This window comes from Komagataella phaffii, chromosome 1 (assembly GCF_000027005.1).
Source record: "Komagataella phaffii GS115 chromosome 1, complete sequence".
NCBI lineage: Eukaryota > Fungi > Ascomycota > Pichiomycetes > Pichiales > Pichiaceae > Komagataella > Komagataella phaffii.
This window is the reverse complement of record NC_012963.1, coordinates 1,196,660-1,211,643: the sequence shown is the minus strand read 5'-3', so window position 1 is coordinate 1,211,643 and position 14,984 is coordinate 1,196,660. Positions and strand designations below refer to the sequence as shown.

Here is a 14,984-nt window from a genome sequence, read left to right as displayed (position 1 = left end):
ATATTACAATTATCTGTAACAATATCGGTAGACTTTATATTATAATTCATAATCTCCCTCCAGGGGTTTCAATATGGTTCTGATCGTCATTATTAGTGTCAATTTGACGAAGCATGATTGCAGGATTCTGTTTCTGATCTTTGAGTTCCTTGAAGATACTCCCAGGTTTTTCATGTAAGCCTAGTACTCGTTCTTCATCTCCATAGCAGATGACCAAAGCATACTTGCGCCAATCATCTACCGATAAGCCATGTCTTTTCATGGCATTCTGAATCACCTTATAGCAAGGCTCATCTGCTTTAACTCTCAACGGCTTCAATAGTTCGTTCTCAGTATGTTCCTGTGATCCTGACGAAGCAGATCTAAGATTGGGTCTTTCTCCATTCAGAGTTTCAAAATTCCCCGTCGAAGGAGATGATGATGACACATTCAGGTGTTCACCAGTTGGAGACAAAGCATGTGATTGTCTTCTGGAGGATAATGTAGGTTTCCTCCCGAGAGATTGCCCTGCAACTGCAGAGTTCACTCCTTCGCCAGCATTGATGGTGCTTAGACTGGGGTTAGACAATGTTGACTCACCTGAAGTATGCTCCACAGGAGATGCTGGTACTGAACCCATATTTGCGAAATGTGTATTCTCTGGAGTGGGTAATGGTTGGGTCTCCTTGATCCATTTGAATATCGGCAAAAGATCTTTGCGAAGCTTATTAAACTGTTCAGTGAGCCTTCTGTTATTCGAATGATGAGTGGAATCATCTACAACATTCTTTCTGTTCGCCATCTGGGTTATGAATTTATTAGTCAGTATCAAAGTTCCTAGCTCGGTAGCGGTGTCTGATAGAATACTGGTATCAATGTGCTTTTCATTGCTCACAAGAAGTTCATGAATGTTCTTTTTTATAGAGATTCTGTGCTTGAGCTCGTTGATCCCAATTTCCTTCAGATCTTCAGACTTCAAGTAGGGTAGAACATCTCCCGCAATGTCATGTTCTAAAAAATTTTGGAGTAGACTTGGATCGATCTCAGGAATAGTCTCCCCTATCCAGGACGATACATGAATACTTGTCCAATTGAGCACGTTATCTGGCCGCTTAGAAGTGACATAGTCCGTCATAGGAACCCTTGTATGTGGTTAAAGAAAACGTGTGGAAGAGATGAATTAAGGGTCGATTAAGCGCAGTGTGAGCAAAATGTTAAGTTTGACTTGGAGGAATCCCTAAAGGTACGAAATCCTATTTTTGGATTCCACCAACTAAACTGAGGAATGCACTCCAAGACAATAAAGAACAAAAAGTTCGGGGCGAGCTGGGAATTGAACCCAGGGCCTCTCGCACCCAAAGCGAGAATCATACCACTAGACCACACGCCCGATAATGATGTTTAGAATGACTGATGACCACTATTTCTGAACAAAGAGTATCTGAAAAAAAAACCTTTTTTAACCTCCAGCGTGCTGAAGATTAATAGGCCCGTGATGATGACAATACATTTTCCAAGTTGAAGCAAACAAAGAAAAACAAAATCGGGGCGAGCTGGGAATTGAACCCAGGGCCTCTCGCACCCAAAGCGAGAATCATACCACTAGACCACACGCCCATGATCTAAACCAAAAGTACTGCTGTACACTATAGTGTAAAAACAAGCCTTCTTTCATCACTAATTTATTGTTGCCAGATTAGTAACATAAGGCTAGCTATTTGATCGTGTGCACTTTTCGCTTTGATCTACAGCAGTCTTGACGTCAATGTCTTACTTCAGATCAAGAGGTGGTATAAAGGTCTCGCGTTTGTGATTTTTGTCATTAAACTCTCTGCTATGACAAAGGCTAAGCATTCAAATATTTTGGCACCAGATATCTTGAACTCCTCAATCTTCACTAGCCATGCTGTTTGTGACCAAACAGTTGAATTGCTGAAAGCTATTACTAGTCGTTTCAAAACTCTTTTCGACCTACTTAAGGTTCAACTAAAGAAGTGTCCATCTATTGACAATGAAAAGGCCCTAAAGAAGCTTCTGAATTTATACGATAGTGGAGCTTTGGTAAATCTACTTGTAATGGGGTTTAATATCTTCTTGAATCAACATATTTATGGAAAACTGGTCCTCTCGTCTATCTTATTCCTCTCCTTTTTCATACTGAGTTGTCTAGGCTTAATCGTGTTAAACAAGCTGAAAGTAGAATCGGCTTCCAGCTTTACAAAACAGTGCCGCCCTATACAGGAACCGCTAACCTCTCATATTCAAGAGTCCATTGATGTTTCTATCGACTTGAAAAACTTTATTCCGAAAGTTTCTCCTAATTCTGGAGAGATCCCAAACAATTTAGAGTTGCAATCAATTGAAATTGAAAAAACTACCCAATTTTCAGATGAAGAAAAAAAACAAACGGTAGAAAGAGTTCGATTAGTTTACCGAAGATTGAATCAAAGTGTATTTTGGTCTCTCTACCGATTGATACTAAAAGGCAACCAAGAAACGTTATTGAGGAAGTTTAATCTTGAAAAATGATTCCAAGCCAAGCAAGAAAGGGGGAGACTTAGGTCCGCAAATAAATAATAAGCATATATACAATGGATAAAAAAACCTTTCTATTTAGTTTTGGTACGATCTCTGACAACCTCTTCTAATAACTTATCGTATGCCTTATCGACAGCTTCCTCATCCTCAGGATTCAAACGTGGTTCTGCTGAGCTGGATTCATCAACTTCAGATTTATTCATAGACTCTTGTGAATCCATCATGTTGGCAGAAGCTGTTTTTTGGCTGGCTATGTTACTTTGGGATGCACTGGGTGATAATAACTCTGGTTGTGGTTCACGTTGAGCATTACTAACCAGTTTATAAATCGTCTCTAATTCTTGATTTTCACTGTTTATTCTCTCAATGAGTTCGTCAATACTTTCAATACCTTTAAGTTTGAGTAGGGCTGCCTTCAACTGAGATCCGGAGGGAATCTTCCCTGAAATTGGCACCCAAGCATTTCCGTTTGGAGTTTTGATTGATACATCTTCAGGTAACTGACTCTTACTGTCTTCGTCTACAATTGCACTATTATCCTCCAGTTTCAGCTTCGCCACATCATCAAATGGATTTGAGGTTGGCAGCTGGGCATTCTGTTGTTGCACAAAGAATCCCCATTTATGGAACTCACCTTCCTCTTCCTCTTGTAGTTTTCCTTGGGTGGAATAGGAGCTTGATCTTCTCATCAGTACTGGTTTTCCAGTGCTACTATCTACAGGAACGTTCAGGCCATCCTGAGTAGTGTCAATAACCACATTATGAGGTGCTTCAGCATCGAATGACTGAGTGGCGCTAAAGTAACCAGGTTCTTTCGATTCTGCATAATGAAGGTGCGGCGAAAGGATTGGACCTGATTGAATAACAGCTGAAGCAACCGCGTCTGTCTTTGCAGCCGAAGATCGGTCATTGCTATTAGAAGGTATTTTTTCCAGTGCTCTATTCTCATCCAATAGGTTGAGCACTTTCTCCAAAGAATTGTCCAATAAACATAATCGTAGCAACGTTTCCTTGTCTTCCAGCGATATTTTTCCCTGTAGTCTCTTTTCAAAAAGTTCGTCAATACGAGAATGGAGTTGTTTTTGAAGGTATTCTGTTGATTGAAGGAAACCAGCAATCTTAGATTCCTGGGTTAATAAGGATTTCTCACTTGCAGAAGAAGAGCCATCTTTGTTCAACAATTTTTCTGCAGTTTTTGTCAATATCGAAGCGTCGAAGAATATGTCATCTTCAAATTTGAGGTTGAAATCCTTGTTGATTGACTTTTGCATGTTAATCATCATATAGATAGCAATTTTAGAAGTCAGTTCCTCGTCCTCAATTTGATCGAATTCAATGTCCAAAGTGTGGATATTAGATCTTCTAATGGCTGTGTATAAGGTGGCTATAGTGGCATAATCATGAGCTTCAGGATTACCCAAGAACGAAACATGAATCAATTCTTTGCAATCCGGGAAGGCGCTTGAAATGGCAATAACTTCGTCCGAAGTTAGGTCAGCTAATTCAAAATGAACTCTACGCAGGCTTTTGTACTTGGGAAGATACTGAGTTAACGTTGGAATCACCTTGGGGAAGATCTTCGGATTTCCACTTAGATCAAGAAATCGTAATGACTCCACATTTACTAATGATTCAATGAATCTATTCGCAATTTCAGGAGTCAAATTTGTGGAGTTTAAGGATAGAAAGTTTAGCTTTGTAGCCTTTTTAGCAGTGAAAACATCAATCAATGGTTGTACCAATTCCAACGTACTAAAGTCGTTGAAACCTAAATCAATTCCACAGCACGTGGAAGTAGGTTGAGAAATCCAACGACATAGCACATCCATTTTTTCTAGATTTAGTCCGGCGTTGGCGACACCCAAACGTAAGGTCGATAAAGACACCCCGTTCGTCAACAAATAATCAAAATCAGGAAAGGTTAGGTTACATCCATTGATAACGAGCTCACAGATGCCACCTCGAACAGAAAGAGCATCTGTTAACAGTTTCCAGTTTCGTTTACTTCTGCTATGTGTTTTCGAAAGTTCAGATTTGATTTTTTGTTGCGAAAGATCAAGCTTGGTTATGGATTTGTTATTCATCAAAAACTTGGATAAGAAGAGCCATCCTTCCTCGTTAATCGGGACATTTCGAAGAGACAATTTTTCTAGCCATCGAGAGTTGACCAAACTAGAAAGAATGACTTTTAACATCTGGTGAGTTAAAAACACATTGTCCAATATGACCGTTGTGATGGGGGTTATGGCTAAAAAATCCGAAAAAGATAGAACATCAATCAATGTAGGCTTTGGATTTAAAAGTTTCAGAACTTGTAAAGGAGCGGATTTATTGGCCAGCTGTTTCAGAGTCGCCGGGATAGGAAGGATTTCCCTCAAATGACAACATCTTGTATATATCAGTTCCAAAGTTGGTTCCTCACTCTTCTCAGATTCCTTCTTCTGCTTTTGGAAGTAATCTACGTGTTGATGAATCGGACTATCGATTGCCACATGAGTAGGAGGGGATGACACTGAAAATGGGACTTTAGGATCTTGTTGGGATGAAAATCCTTTGGATGTTTTTGAGCTATTCAGATATGAAGCGGTTTCTTTGGCAAGCTGCCGAGCAGAATGATGAGCTTCCAATGCATGTTTTTCAGATTCTTTGCAAGCCTTTTCACGACTTTCAACAGCGAGCTTCAGCTCTCTTTCGTCAACTTTCGAATGTTCATCAGTACTCAGACTGATTCCAATGTTCAATTTTGGAATGCCTCCTACAAGATCATTTGGAACCAATACATTTCCTCTTCTGGGTTTTCTTGAAGGAATCTGCTGTTGTGGATCATCTTGCAGCTTTTGAACAGCAAATGTTACTCTTTTCAATGAAACTGTGGACAAAGCACCAGCGTTAGGGAGCTTTTCCGAGGTTTCCAGCCGTGTTAAATGAGCTAAACCGGTCTCACTCGTTGGTGAAGTTGAAATTGAAGGAGTGGACGGTGTTGACAAAGGAGATTTATCGGACTTCTCGGCTCCTCTTTTTCGTCTTCCAAAAATGCCTTTATCCAATGAACTGGTAGAATTGCTACCGACTGTTTGCCCGGCTTTTAGTTTTGATGATAGCGATGAAAATAACGACTTCTTACCAGTGGAAGAACATCGGGATAAACCTTCACCTCCACTACTAGTAGATCTGTTAGGAACAGGCATATTCCTGGGCTCAGTAGGAAGTTGTTGAACAGTACCGGTAGACAACGATCTTCGTCTGGTACTACCATCATGCTGTGCTTCCTGTCTAGAAGACGTAAGGTCGGTCTTACTTTTAATGATCCCTCTAGGTGCCGACTTGGGCTCAGAGTCCACCTTTGTGAAACCCGCCATGGGTTCTTTTGAAGCAGAAACTCCAGGAATCTGGATGGAAAAATTCTCAACTTTATCATTCAAGCCAAGGCTCTTCTTTACCAGCTCGGAAGATTTGATATCGGTGGCTCTTTTAGCAAGTTTCTTTCCCTGTTTCCCACGGAATAGCCAATCGACATCTCCATTGCTAACACCATTCTGCGATGTTTCAGACATCCACAAATGTTAAAATTATCACAGTTGGGAATGAAAAGCCTTATAAATATCAATTGTGTGTCAGAAAGGCAAAATTATAAAGTAAATCCGAAATTTCGGAAGACAATGGGCTAAAGAAGACAATAAGAGACAGACTTGGATGCTCGCTCGCAGGCCAGGCGCGTGGGGGACTACCTTTCAGAACAAAGATTACGTAATCGATTAGCTAATCAAAAATGTGGAAACGTGATCAGGATGAAATGTGATTCGTCATTTAACTATACGATTCAATACACAAGAAAAAATTAGAAAGATAGAGCTTAGTTCTCAGCCTTGAAAGAAGCGATCTTGGCGGCGATCTTAGCTTGTCTCTCCTCTTTGGTAAGCTTAACTTGTCTGTACTTCTTGGACACAGCAGCATATTGTTCCTTGGTGTACTTCTTCTCAGTTGGCTTGAAAGATGGGTCCTCTCTGATAGCCTCGTGAGCAGCCAAGTAGATGTCTTCAATAGCGTCAGCCTCGATGTCATCAGCCAAGTATCCCTTGAACAATTGTCTGAACTTCTCTTCATCGTCGTCAGCCAACTCCTCCATGTACTCAGCGACGTGACCACCGAAGATGTACTTTCTCAATAACTCAGCATCAAGTTCTTCACCTTCAATGTCCCAACCTGGGAATCTGTTAGGAGAGTGAGGAATGTACAAACCACCGTCGGAGGCACCCTTCAAAGCACCAAAGACCCTGGCACCGGTGGTAGTTCTTTGCAAACCAACATCCAAGAAAACCTTGAATGGTCTTGGGCCATCCTCAACAGCCTCAGTGAGCTCGAACTCACCCTCGACCTCTTCAACACCCTTATAGGTCTCGTCCAACTTGAGTTTTTGCAAGGCTCTTCTGGCAACCAAAAGACCGGTAGCGTAGGCAGCGGACCAGTTGGTCAGACCGTGCTCAATTCCGTATCTTGGCAACTCGTGGGAGTAAGCGGAGGTGAACACAACATCACCAGTCAAAGTGGAAGAGATGATTTGGCAGATGATGTCCTTGTGGGTAAATCTAACGACCAATCTGTACTTTGGAGAACCGTACTTGTTCTTGTGTTGAGTGACCAATCTCTTTCTTTGGTAGTAGTCGGTCTTACCCTCTCTTCTTCTTCTGAAGGGAGTCTGGTAACGAGAGTGGTAAGCAGCAGTCTTCTGGATCTTTTGGAAAGGCATTTCTGGGATATAGTGCTGATGAAAGAAGAAGAAAAAAAAATCACTTCACTCTTTTTTTTTTTGCGACGTTCGCCGGGTGCCAGAGTGAAAAATCGAGGGTATGTTTGTTTCCTGGTTTGGAGCTGAGTGGGTGTGCTGATTATTGCATACCAGTATGGATTATACGCACAGCACGCGATTTGGGGTGCGAAAGAGTGAGAAATAGTCAAAAGAGGGTGAAGCGGAAGCCTATGGGGGTGAAGAAGAGGAGATCACGGAAAGAAGGGGGTGGCTGTGATGAAATATACTTTAGCAAAGAATTAACGTTGATGGATTGAGCTTTCATCAAAGTCTGGAGGGACATAACGTCAACAGAGGGTGATCATTGGGGGTCTGGAAATTAGTCCTAGATTTCCGAGATATTGGCGGGGATATCCATTATACCGTAGCGGAACCCGAATCGTAATCTTAATCTGAGAGTTCAAGAGGCAGGATGTGTTGTAGGGCGAAGTAAAGGTGCATGGGAGGGCAAAATAAAAATAATTGCTATCAAAGATTCACCCCAGGTCGGCTAATCGAAAGACTGGCTCTAATTCTCCTGATATTGCAGTTTGTCGTCTAGTAGATGATGTTCCCATCCAATGGAGTTGCACGGTCTAGGAACGTCTTTTTTAGGGATGGAGAGCCAGTCGGATTGGGATAATTGTTCCTCACGATCGGAAATATGGCTGAGGTTAGGAGAAATGGGATATTCAAAACACGAACCCCATAAACTATCAGCATTTTTGGGATTTCATTGGGGGTACCTCCCTACGGAATAGGGAAACCGGTTGTCCTTTTTTCGAGGATAGGAGGGGTGAATTCCCGCAAGTTTGTGCAATAAAAGGAGGGAAAAAAAGAAATGTTCGATGAGTCAAGAATACCATATAAGAACAGTTGAGACCCCCTTTCTCTATCGCCAACACAACAAACTCACTTTCACTCAAATCAATCATAAATCAAAGATGTTCTCTAAGCAACCATCTACTACAGCCGTCGACAAGGCCCTCTTTGGTGCCGAGAAGGAGAAGCAAATTATGACTGAGATCAGAAACGCTCAACAATCCAACCAAAGGAAGGTTGCATACGAAAGCTCTTTTTTGGGTGATTTTATTAGTTTCGCTTTCAGATCCAAGGAATAAGTGGGTACGAAGGTATGGCTGATTGCCGGTGTATATTATAAGTCTAATGAATGAAGTGATAATTGAGGTCGCACTTGTAGAATACGCGGTTATCTGGGTAGGATTTAGGACTGTGGGGCAGCTACATGGGCTACCTGCAAGCGTAATGGGGGATATGAGACAAGATGACGACCAAACCGTTGCAGCATGGTTTTCGTACATTCAGGGAAATGGGTTCACAATTTTGATGAATCGGTGTCACCCCTAGTGTGAACTCTCGCATCTTGCATCTCGCATCTCACATCTCACATCCAGCATCCAGATACAAAACTTTACCATCCACCATCGAACATCTTGAACGACATCCGTTAGTGACATCAACACCCGACATGTTGCCTTATTGATTTGCCAAATCGGCTTTACAGAGGTCATCGCGCATTGGCTGACGCATTACTATCGCGCCTTCTGTCAGCTGTCAGTTCTTCGTACTTTCTCTATCTCCTCTTTGTTGCTGCCGAGCCCAAGAGCTGCAAACAAAGATGACCAAAACGTCCAGATCGGTGGATCTGCATTTTCCTAATTCCACATCACCGTGCGTGCTGCTTTTTTTGGTAGACTCTTGTAGAGACCTTTCTTAGTACGTCGAAGTGTAGGTTTTCCTCCTATCAGCTCTCCCACCATATCATGTGTGGTGTTTCTCATTTCTTTTTTGCCTTGGTTCTGTTTCTCACCTTTTCCAGCTCGGTGATGTCAGGATCTGACTTCTCTATCTACTGCCATCTGTTAAATCCACTACCATACCAGTTAATCCCTCTTCCATTTACAGAAAATTTCTTCGCTATGGCTCTCCGTTTCGGTGGACGGCTTTCCAAAATGGGGTGAGTTCGTGCGGCTCATGACCGGAGAAACCAGTAGACGGCGTTCGCTCCGAAAACTATTGTAATTTTGTCCATCATGGCGAATATTCACCGAAGATTTAGGAGATGAGTCGGCTCTGGCTGTGTGTGGGGTTTATCTTTTGTCAGTGTTTCTTGATCGGCTAGAAAACTGATTGGAATGACCAGTTTTGACGTAGCATTTAAAAACCGCAAGAGATGCTTCTGTTTCATTGCTGCATTTTTTTCTTATCTTCAAAGCCTAGAAAAATAAAAAGAAATCACAAATTGATTTCTAGAAAAAAAAAATAAAAAAAGTCTGAAGGTTTGACCAATATATCTAGGCTGTAGACTGCTCTTCTGTTACACTAATAATCTTTAGCTATTGTGTTAGAAGCCTAAAATGGAGAAGAAAGAATCGACCATCACAGGTGTTTATGATGAGGAGCACTCATCAAATTTCCTCTCAGAGACAGGAGAGATTAAGAAAGTCAAGCGTGGGCTTGAGGAAAGACATGTTGCTATGATTGCCCTTGGTGGAACCATTGGTACTGGTTTGTTCATTGGTATTTCTACTCCTTTGAAAAATGCTGGTCCAGTTAATGCCCTAATTGCTTATATCTACATGGCCACATTGGCCTTCTCAGTCACCCAATCGCTGGGAGAACTTGCAACCCACTCCCCAATTGCTGGTTCATTTTGTACCTTCAATACTCGTTATCTGTCAAAAGCTTTAGGATTCTCCACCAACTGGTGTTATTGGTTCACTTGGGCCATCACATTTGCCATCGAATTGTCCATCGTTGGGCAGATTATCGAATATTGGACTTATGCTGTTCCTATCGGTGCTTGGATAGCTATATTCTTTGTCATTTTGATTGGTACCAACTTGTTCCCAGTGTCTTTCTACGGTGAACTCGAGTTTTGGATCGCTTCTATCAAAGTTATTGCTATCATTGGTTTCATTCTCTATGCCTTTATCATGGTTTGTGGTGCTGGTCAAACAGGTCCTGTTGGTTTCCGTTACTGGAGGAACCCAGGCCCTTGGGGGCCAGGTATCCTAGTGTCCAACGTTAACACTGGTAGATTCCTTGGTTGGTTATCTTCTCTAATTAACGCTGCTTTCACATATCAAGGTGTCGAATTGACTGGTATCTCTGCTGGTGAAGCTGCCAACCCAAGAAGGGCAGTTCCAAGAGCCATTAACAAAGTTATTTACAGAATTCTGATTTTCTACCTCTTGACACTGTTCTTCATTGGTCTTTTGGTTCCGTACAATGATCCAGCATTAAACTCAACTGAAAATTTCATCTCATCATCTCCATTTTTAATTTCCATTCAAAACTCAGGAACCAAAGTTTTACCAGATATTTTCAATGCGGTCATCCTAATGACAGTGATAAGTGCAGGTAACTCTAACATCTACATTGGTTCTCGTATTCTATATTCCATGGGTGATTCAGGTAACGCACCAAAATGCTTCTTATGGGTGACCAAGTGGGGAACTCCTTACGTCGGGGTTATATTCACCGGTATATTTGGACTCTTGGCTTTCTTGAATCTTTCTGAGGATGGTGCCACCGTTTTCGACTGGCTTGTCAATATCACAGCTGTGGCCGGTCTTATTGCATGGATGTTCATTTCTGTCTCACACATCCGATTCATGCATATCTTAAGAAGAAGAGGTTCATCTAGAGATGAGTTGCCTTACAAGGCAAAATGGATGCCATGGTTTGCGTGGTACGCTGCAATTAACATTTTCGTTATCTTGTTCATCCAAGGATTCGAGGCCTTCTTTGATTTTACTGCCACTAAATTCTTCACAGCTTATATTTCATTGATCTTGTTCGTCGTCTTATGGATAGGTTCACAGTTCTCCCTATACAAGAATGACCCATGGCTCATTCCTATCGATGAGGTTGACATCGACTCAGAAAAGAGGAAGGTTGATGAAGAAATATGGGAAGAGGAACCTCCTAAAACCTTATGGGGTAAAATTTGGCAAACCATCTTATAGAAAGAGTATCAATCATCAAAAGAACCGATGGGCGGGCGGGACTTACTCCGCTACCGCATATATATCTTTCATTTACTGCGTAATTTAACTTTTTGTATACATTTTTTGTCCATTATTATTATTCTATTTTACTAGTACACTTTCCTGTTCCAAAACCTTTTCAATTTGAGAGACGATTTGCTTTAGAGTCTTGGAAGAACCCTTCACTTTCTTGATCACCAACTCGGACCTCACCCCCTTGCTTCTGTCAATGAGTTCCTTTATAACAATCTGGAACCTGCATGCCTTCAGTCCCGTAGAGTTGTGCTTGGATACTGCAGCTATAATCTTTGAATCATATCTTGACAATGTGATGTCTTTAACTCCATACTGTTTCCAGCCGATTAATAAAGAATTCAGTGCTTCGAACATATCTGGCCTTTTCAATTTACTTTTAATAAAGCTGAGTTCCTGAGTGTCACCATTGGATGTAGATCTGAACCAGTCAGAGAACCTCCTTCGTTGTTGAGATTGAGACTCTCCCGATTCTTCAACCTGCTTGCTACCGAAGGAAATTTTCCTCAAGAAGGATGATTTCTTTCGCTGCTTAGGGATGTCTAGGGTTTCATCATTTGAGACATCATTCAAAACTCTCCTTGTGGGTTCCGACTTATTCCTCGTAATAGATCCATCATTGGCCTTGTGTTGCTTTATTGGTTGTACTTTCTCGCTGGTTGCTCGTTGCTTCTGTTCACCTGATTTATCTTTCTGAGTATCGTCATGGATCTCAAAAGATAGTTCCTTCTTGACTGGAGACGATGGGATATCTGGTAATGATAGTTTCTTATAGTAATCTTTATTAGAGTCCTGTGAAATCAAAGTATCTTTGCTAGGCTTATAATGTAAGTTGGGTTTGTTGTCCATGATTTCTCCAATCTGATCTCTTTCTTCCTCTTTCTCTAGTTCTTCAACTCTACGGTCGTTAATGTCGGTGCTTGCCAAGTTTTTATCAACAACTTGCCCATAAGTTTGATCAAAGTCATTGTTTGCTTTCTGTGCGGAAATATCAATGCTCATGTCGATTTCATCATCCTCCTTGAATATCAAACTATTTCTAGTAGATCTTTTATTGGTGAAGGCAGATGTGGATGAAGTGACGTTCTGTCTATCTTGTAGCTTTGCGTTTAAGTCACGGTATGAGGACTTCGTAGAATAGACGGAAAGCACGCTTAATCTTTTGTTCGAATTGGAGAAGTGTCTTGATTTTCTGGTCACCTGAGGGATCTTAATATCAGATAACCTAGTCTGAGCACCATCTATCACAGCAGACTCTCTATAATTCTTATTTTTCTCGGTAGCCTGTTTGCTTATGATAGAGTTTAAATCAAATTTGCTCGTCAATAATCTTGACTGCCTCATCTCATCCAAGAATTCGTTTGCCACATGTAAAGAAGCGTCAGAAGACTTTAGATAATCATCCGACTCTGGAGCAGTCTGAGATTGGGAAACCTGTGGAATGGAAGGAAGGGATTTCTTGAGATCCTGTTGTGGCTCAGTCTCTTCCTTTTTTTTCCCTTGACTATCAGGCACTTCTAATTCTTTAGCTGCATCCTGAGAGGTACGTTTGTAGTTTTCATATACTTGATATCTAGGATCAAGCCTCGACACGGGTCTTGGTGGGATCTGCTTGTCTTTAGATCTCTTAGAATTGACTTGCAATGACATTGAACGTCGCTTGATGTCCTCAATATCGTCCTTATTTAACAAGTAGGAATCCCTCTTCTTTTGAGGACTCGATACTGCTCTCACTGGTTGATATTGGATATCAGTGGATAAGACCTCTCCATTTTCATTCTCAACTTTGGTCACCAATACTGATTGTCGTTTTGCACTTAATAGAGATTGACGCTTTCTGGATTTCTTTTGGCTCTTTAGCTCTAGTTCTTCTTCCTGCAAAAACTCGTTGAAATCTACATCTTCTCCACTGAAAATTCTTTCACAAAGAGTTGCGAAATTGGAAGAGGTCCGTCTTGTGGATCTTTCCATATAATCATATTGAGGTTCTGAGGCTAGCTTAGCATATGTTGATATGATGCGAGATGTGATGGAGTTTCTCTTCATAGCACTCTTTCTTTTATTGGGAGAGTTCGAAGCCTTCTTACCCTTTATAGGAGAACTACTGCCTGTGGATGAGGTGTTGGAGAAAAAAAGAGATGATCTTTTCGAGTTGAGTGACAGCATTGATAATCTCTTTGAAGTAACCGAAATCATAGACGAACGCTTGTTTGCCTTGGGTGAATGAGAGGACTTCTTCTCTGCAACATGCTTTGGAAGAGCAGGAAGGGGTGGTAATTGATTAGGCTTGGAGGGAGCTTTCCTCATAGGAGTCAAAGAACTAAGTCGGCTTAAAGAAGCTGAACTTGGCTGGCTGTTTGGAGATGGAATAACTTTATTGATAGAGTTGGCCATTGATAGTGATTGTGAAAGATCTTTATCCTGGTGATCATGCCTGTAGTGTAGTAATAGAGAGTAGAAAGTTTTCTCTGGGTTCTGTTCATTTTCAACTAGTAAAGATTGAATGATTTGTTCAGCTGGCCTACCGTGCCACAGAATCGTGAGATTCTGAAGGATCTTGTCGTCAATATCTTCTCTGCAGCTGACAGGTTTGATGGACAAATCGGGAGAGGGCAACCTTTCCATTGCATGTTGTTCCATCTCTGTGCACGGATACTTCAATAATAAAGGATGTTTGAGAATATCCTGAGTCTTTATTCTTTCCTCAGGAGCTAATTTGAGCATCTGAGCAATAAGATTTTGGGCTTCTGGAGACAAGCTTGAAGGCATTTCAAAAGCACCTTTTTGAACTTTAAGTAATAGATTTCTAATATTTTCATCATCAAATGGTAATCTTCCAGTTAATAGTGCGAACAGAATGACACCACATGACCAAACATCAGAGGCAGAACCTTGGTATTTCAAACCACTAACGATTTCAGGGGAAGCATAATGGGGAGAACCACATGAAGTTTCCAACAGCCTGCCATTCGCTTCTAGTGCGGCCATTCCAAAATCGGCAATCTTAATGCTCAGATCTTTATTAAGTAGTAAGTTTTCAGGTTTCAAGTCTCTATGGCATATTCCTAGGGCGTGACAGTACGAAGCTCCTGCAATTATCTGTCTGAAGAACTTAACAGCGTCTTTCTCTAACAATGGCCCACTTTCGACCAGTAAATCAAACAATTCTCCACCTTCTACAAACTCCAAAACCAAATACAAAGCCTTTGAAGTCTCCCATACATCGTATAGTCTCAACACATTTTGGTGGTTTAGCAATTTCATGATGATAATCTCCCTTTCGATCCCATATGGTAATCCAACAGAGTCACAGCCTTTCTCATTGAGCTCACGAGATTCTTCATTTAGATTTGATTTATTGACCACTTTGACAGCAGCCTTCTGACCGGTGGATGTATGTGTTGCAAGCAAAACTCTTCCAGTCGAACCTCTACCTAGAGTCTTTCCCAGTCTCCAAGGCCCGATGTATTGAGGGTGAGACTTGATAGGTGGAGTTCCATTGTGGATACCTAATCCATTGGCAGGTGCAAATGAGGATGCCAACGATGGTTGTCTCGAATGAAACGATATAGAAGTCATTAAGTGATCGAACTTTAGTTGGTTTGTGTTGAGGGTAAGAAGAGCTTCCCAGGAAT

General features: G+C 41.4%; 7 protein-coding genes across 7 annotated transcripts; 3 read left to right on the top strand and 4 right to left on the bottom strand.

Moving 5' to 3' along the window:
- Positions 1 to 46: 46 nt before the first annotated feature.
- Positions 47 to 1,114, bottom strand: PAS_chr1-1_0348 (Protein involved in mating response, invasive/filamentous growth, and osmotolerance; the record flags this gene model as incomplete). The annotated part of the gene is made up of 1 exon (XM_002489960.1): positions 47 to 1,114. One exon carries the CDS (start codon positions 1,112 to 1,114, stop codon positions 47 to 49), a length of 1,068 nt encoding a protein of 355 aa, XP_002490005.1.
- Positions 1,115 to 1,815: 701 nt separating this feature from the next.
- PAS_chr1-1_0347 (Hypothetical protein) lies at positions 1,816 to 2,508 on the top strand (the record flags this gene model as incomplete). The annotated part of the gene is made up of 1 exon (XM_002489959.1): positions 1,816 to 2,508. The coding sequence occupies one exon, from the start codon at positions 1,816 to 1,818 to the stop codon at positions 2,506 to 2,508; it is 693 nt and encodes a 230-aa protein (XP_002490004.1).
- Positions 2,509 to 2,588: 80 nt separating this feature from the next.
- Positions 2,589 to 6,071, bottom strand: PAS_chr1-1_0346 (Glc7-interacting protein whose overexpression relocalizes Glc7p from the nucleus; the record flags this gene model as incomplete). Its single annotated transcript, XM_002489958.1, has 1 exon — positions 2,589 to 6,071. The coding sequence occupies one exon, from the start codon at positions 6,069 to 6,071 to the stop codon at positions 2,589 to 2,591; it is 3,483 nt and encodes a 1,160-aa protein (XP_002490003.1).
- A 299-nt stretch (positions 6,072 to 6,370) lies between these two features.
- PAS_chr1-1_0345 (60S ribosomal protein L5) lies at positions 6,371 to 7,264 on the bottom strand (the record flags this gene model as incomplete). Its single annotated transcript, XM_002489957.1, has 1 exon — positions 6,371 to 7,264. The coding sequence occupies one exon, from the start codon at positions 7,262 to 7,264 to the stop codon at positions 6,371 to 6,373; it is 894 nt and encodes a 297-aa protein (XP_002490002.1).
- Positions 7,265 to 9,087: 1,823 nt separating this feature from the next.
- On the top strand, positions 9,088 to 9,285 carry PAS_chr1-1_0342 (Hypothetical protein; the record flags this gene model as incomplete). The annotated part of the gene is made up of 1 exon (XM_002489956.1): positions 9,088 to 9,285. The coding sequence occupies one exon, from the start codon at positions 9,088 to 9,090 to the stop codon at positions 9,283 to 9,285; it is 198 nt and encodes a 65-aa protein (XP_002490001.1).
- A 396-nt stretch (positions 9,286 to 9,681) lies between these two features.
- On the top strand, positions 9,682 to 11,295 carry PAS_chr1-1_0341 (Lysine permease; the record flags this gene model as incomplete). The annotated part of the gene is made up of 1 exon (XM_002489955.1): positions 9,682 to 11,295. The coding sequence occupies one exon, from the start codon at positions 9,682 to 9,684 to the stop codon at positions 11,293 to 11,295; it is 1,614 nt and encodes a 537-aa protein (XP_002490000.1).
- Positions 11,296 to 11,418: 123 nt separating this feature from the next.
- On the bottom strand, positions 11,419 to 14,928 carry PAS_chr1-1_0340 (Protein kinase involved in bud growth and assembly of the septin ring; the record flags this gene model as incomplete). The annotated part of the gene is made up of 1 exon (XM_002489954.1): positions 11,419 to 14,928. The coding sequence occupies one exon, from the start codon at positions 14,926 to 14,928 to the stop codon at positions 11,419 to 11,421; it is 3,510 nt and encodes a 1,169-aa protein (XP_002489999.1).
- Positions 14,929 to 14,984: the final 56 nt, after the last annotated feature.